Source organism: Penaeus vannamei, chromosome 29, assembly GCF_042767895.1.
Source record: "Penaeus vannamei isolate JL-2024 chromosome 29, ASM4276789v1, whole genome shotgun sequence".
NCBI lineage: Eukaryota > Metazoa > Arthropoda > Malacostraca > Decapoda > Penaeidae > Penaeus > Penaeus vannamei.
The window spans coordinates 22,161,828-22,166,827 of record NC_091577.1 but is presented as its reverse complement, the minus strand read 5'-3'; the positions used below and the strand labels follow the sequence as shown (position 1 = coordinate 22,166,827).

Below are 5,000 nucleotides of genomic sequence, written 5' to 3'. Positions count from 1 at the left end.
CACTTATAAAGGACACTGATGAAGGGCACTTATGAAGGACACTTATGAAGGTCACTTATGAAGGACACTTATGAAGGGCACTTATGAAGGACACTTATAAAGGACACTGATGAAGGGCACTTATGAAGGACACTTATGAAGGGCATTTATGAATGGCACTTTTAAAGGACACTTATGAAGGGCACTTATGAAGGACACTTATGAAGGTCACTTATGAAGGACACTTATGAAGGGCACTTATGAAGGACACTTATAAAGGACACTGATGAAGGGCACTTATGAAGGACACTTATGAAGGGCATTTATGAATGGCACTTATAAAGGACACTCATGAAGGGCATTTATGAAGGGCACTTATAAAGGACACTCATGAAGGGCACTTATGAAGGGCACTTATAAAGGACACTTATGAAGGACACTTATGAAGGACACTTATGAAGGGCATTTATGAAGGGCACTTATAAAGGACACTTATGAAGGGCACTTATGAAGGACACTTATGAAGGGCATTTATGAAGGGCACTTATAAAGGACACTTATGAAGGACACTTATGAAGGACACTTATGAAGGGCATTTATGAAGGGCACTTATAAAGGACACTGATGAAGGGCACTTATGAAGGGCATTTATGAATGGCACTTATAAAGGGCACTTATGAAGGGCAATTATGAAGGACACTTATGAAGGGCATTTATGAAGGACACTTATGAAGGACACTTATGAAGGGCATTTATGAAGGACACTTATAAAGGACACTTATGAAGGGCATTTATGAATGGCACTTATAAAGGACACTGATGAAGGGCACTTATGAAGGGCACTTATGAAGGGCATCTGACCCCTCGACGGCGCTCCTTCCCGCCGACCCTCACTTGCCGAAGGTGGAGAAGGCGGCGGGGCTGCGCTCCTCGCTGGCCGCGCTCTCGTCGAGGAACTGGAAGCGGGAGTCGATCGTGCGGAGGTCCTCCTGGAGCGACTCGCGGGACCGGGGCTTCGAGACGACAATCCTCGGCGCCTCTGGAGGTGTCGGCAGAGCAGGTCCTTCGACGTGCATGTTCCTGGGGCTCCCTTGCTGGAGGTTCGAGGTCGAGACCCGCCTGTAGCTGTGGATGTTGTTGCGGATGGTCGGGAGGTGCTGCGGCGGAGACAGGGTGTTGAGGCTGTGGAGCGACATGTTCAGGTGCTGACTCGCTCCTTGCAGCCCAGAGCTCAGGGCTTGCGCGGTGGCCTCGGGCATGGAGGACCGCCTGCTGTAGCCCCGCTCGGACACCGTCAGAATCCTGGCGTCGTGTCCTCGCCCGCCGACCCCGAGGACCTCCAGGTTGTCGGAGCGAGGACCGAAATCCCGCACGGTCACCGTCAGCCACATCTTGTCGTCGCGGGGAACCTCCTCCTCCCTGGCCTCCAGGGGCTTCAGCGATACCACCGGCAGGGAGTCCCTGGCGCGAGTCCTGCGCCTCCTCCGCCTCCTGGCCCGGCTCCGGAGGAAGGCCAGCGCCGCCACGGCCAGGAGGACGAACAGGGAACACGAGACGCTCACGAGGACCACCTCCTTCACGCTGAATTGGGTCGCAGGAGGAGCGTCTGACTGGCTCTTGGGGGCTGGGGGAGGGGGGGTGGCGGTGCCCTGCGGTGCTGTGGTCGGGGTTGAGGTGGCTGTGGTGGTAGGCGTTGAAGTTGTGTTTGGAGGGGTTGTGGTCGTTGGAGTCGTGGTAGTAGTCGTTGTTGTAGGAGTTGCAGTTGTGGGGGTAGTGGTAGTTGCAGGCGTAGTAGTGGTAGTTATAGTCGTAGGAGTAGTGGCAGTGGTTGTAGGGGTAGTGGTAGTTGTAGTGGAAGTTGTAGGGGTAGTGGTAGTTGTAGTGGAAGTTGTTGTAGGCGTAGTGGTAGTCGTAGGAGCTGTGGTAGTCGTAGGAGCTGTGGTAGTCGTAGGAACTGTGGTAGTGGTAGTGGTTGTTGTAGTCGTAGGGGCAGTGGTGGTAGTCGTAGTTTCGGCCATTGTAGTAGCTCCAAGTGTGGTCGTTAGTACCGTGGTCCTCTCAGGGGTTGTTGCGGTTATAGCTGTGGTAGAAACCGCATTTACGGTTGTACCTGAAGATTTAATAAGACATAACTTTGTTAAGAAAAGGAAAAGAAAAAAAGAAAACATTTTATCAGGACAGTTATTGATTACCATTCTTATTGATTGGTATCATTATTAATAGAATTACCTTTAATTTGTTTCCATTGTTACTATTTTCGCTCTTATTCTCATTTTAATTGCATTAAGATTTACATTAATATGGTCGTTATGGTTACAATCATCCTTATTATCATAATCATTGTTATTTTGTTTTTGTTATCATTATCATTATTACTGTTATCATCATTATTATCATCAACATTATTATTACTGTTGTCAGTATTATTACTATTATCATTATTATTATTATTATTATTTTATTATCATTATCATTATTATTATTGTTGTTGTTATTATTATTATCATCATCATTATTATGATTATCATTATTATTAGCATCACAATTATCATCATAATTATGATCGATATTACCATCAATATTCTCAGTCTCTTTCTATCTGTTTCTCTCACGCACGCACACACACACACACACACACACACACACACACACACACACACACACACACACACACACACACACACACACACACACACACACACACACACACACACACACAAACTCACGCACATTACCTGCAGCATTCGTAGTTGCAGAAACAAGCAACGACATGACAGCCACGTGACACAGCATCGACGCCATCTTTGTTCTAGCAGTTGCAAAGGTGTTGGTGAAGTTGCAATCACCTGGTGGAGAGAAACAATTTATTGGTAAAAATAATGTGGATGGTATTTTTTAATTAGTCATTAACAACATTTAATGAGCAAACAGAAGAATGGAAAAGTATATTATTATCAGTGGTTGCACTGTTCACTCTTAATGTGATTTATGAAACTGTGTATATATGGATTATTAAACAGAAATAATTAATAATTAGAAAGTCACTAAAGAGAATTAAAGAGAATTCACTCATAAATGTACACTGCCTCTTCCGTTTTCTATTTCACCGTGTTGACCGCCAGTTTCGAATCACTTGTCCGAAACACATGCGAGCAGCGGCGTTTTGCTTCGGACGCGAGAGTCGAAACGTGGAAGTGGAGGGAAATGAAAAGAAAAATATTTTCTTTTTCTCCTGCTCTATCTTATCCACCATCATTATCATCCTTTCATCCACGTCCTTTGTCTCTTTTAACAACAAGCTTTCGTCACATGAACTGATCCGACAAAAATAAATGAATAGATAAATGAAATAAATAGATAAAGAGTAAATTTTCCTCTCCATTCTCCTCAACTTCCCTGTTTAAGGGGATCGTCTGTTTTTTTCTGCGATTTTCGCCCATCTTGCCGAAATTGAGTTAAATGCATTTTCAAGTAGTTTCAAGACCCGACCGTTATTTTTTAGGTGGTAGCAGCCATTTTCGATGTCGACTGAAATATTATTTTTCATGTTACCTAAGAAAATCGGCAATTGTGACGTAATAATTAGAGATAATAAAAAATGAGATTATTTTCACATAGGATGAGACCAACCTTCATTTTTTCGGAATAGTTTTTAAAATCTGGCAAGCGTCCAAAACACGATAATGAAGATTTTTTCATATAAATAAGTAAACATGATATGCCGTTCATATAGAGTATTTTCTTTTTCGAAAATGCAAACCTGCGCCCCCCCCCCCCAAATGGGGGTTAGATTGCCAAACGGTCCGGATCATCACCAATATTTTATGGAATATTAATTAGGCTAAGACAAACCTTAGTTATAAATTTTATCAAAATCTGTTCATAACTTTTCGAGTTGGAAAAAAAATCCTGGATCCAAACCATGGTCCGCATCACCACCAAAGTGCAATAAGCGTCTGTTAGGTTAAAATACACCTTTGGTTAAAATCTCATTAAAATGTGTTCATAACTTTTAGAAATATCAGAAAACACAAACAAAAAACAACAAACAATCAACAAACAAACGGAAATAACAATATAAATAAACAAAAGGTCATGGGGTACACGAATATGATCTATATGTGCTTACATACCTTACATACATATTTATACACCGCCCTGCACTAGTTTTTCGTCTTGTCAGGGGGAGTCTGCGTGTGAAAACTGGCAACGTGGCACCGTAGAGTTAAACACCATAATTCTAGCGTGCGGTGTGGCATCAGGTGTGAGCCATTCAAATCTCAGTTACTATATAACCATATCATTTTTATGCTTATACAGAAACCGTCGTGTGTGGGACAACTGGTTTTGTTCAAGCGGTACGATACTTTGACCCGATGGATTTTCGTACGCCTGACAACGCCGATACTCCACCCACTGACTTGAAATTAATTGCAATTATTTGCCGCTACAGATAAAGCCTCATATTCCAACGACTGTCATGATTAACTTCGAATTTTACACATAGCGAGTGAAGGTGTATCTAATGTACTGCTAATAAGGCATAGAAACAATTTAGGCAGCTATATGATAGAAATGTGTATCAAGAAACCTACGATACGATTTATAATTAATGAAAATATAAACACTCGTCTGAAACTATGTGCAATATATCTGAAAAATATCGAGCTCTGATGGGCTGGTATCAAACTGTAATAAGAGAGATACAAACCGAAAAGAGGGTTTATTTTGATGACGTGAATATGGTCGATCATTTTGGTCTTTTCAATTTCCAAAAAGGATGGAAAATAATGATTCTAATGGTAATACTTTAATTGAAGATTCATCAAAACAGACGCCATGACACCTCTTCGAGTTGCTACTGATCCAGCCTTTCCCTCGAAAAGATGTTCCAATAATGTGCGCGCAAAGGGCAAACGCATCAAAATATTAGGGTGTTCAGAAAGACTACTAAAAGGGCCTTTTGTAACGAGGTAGAGGTATATAAAACGATAAGAGGCGGAAAGGTCAACTATGTGTGA

At 42.5% G+C, this 5,000-nt stretch overlaps 1 protein-coding gene across 1 annotated transcript in view; it reads right to left on the bottom strand.

Annotated features, from left to right (window-relative positions):
- LOC113816885 (soluble scavenger receptor cysteine-rich domain-containing protein SSC5D) overlaps positions 1 to 5,000 on the bottom strand; it is a 9,921-nt gene that overhangs the window by 813 nt on the left and 4,108 nt on the right. The window contains exons 2-3 of the mRNA XM_070142498.1: positions 2,715 to 2,825; positions 290 to 2,089 (exon numbers count right to left, since the gene is read on the bottom strand). Coding sequence (XP_069998599.1) covers positions 870 to 2,089; positions 2,715 to 2,781 — 1,287 coding nt within the window. The 5' untranslated portion in view covers positions 2,782 to 2,825 and the 3' untranslated portion in view covers positions 290 to 869. The remainder of the gene's footprint in view (positions 1 to 289; positions 2,090 to 2,714; positions 2,826 to 5,000) is intronic.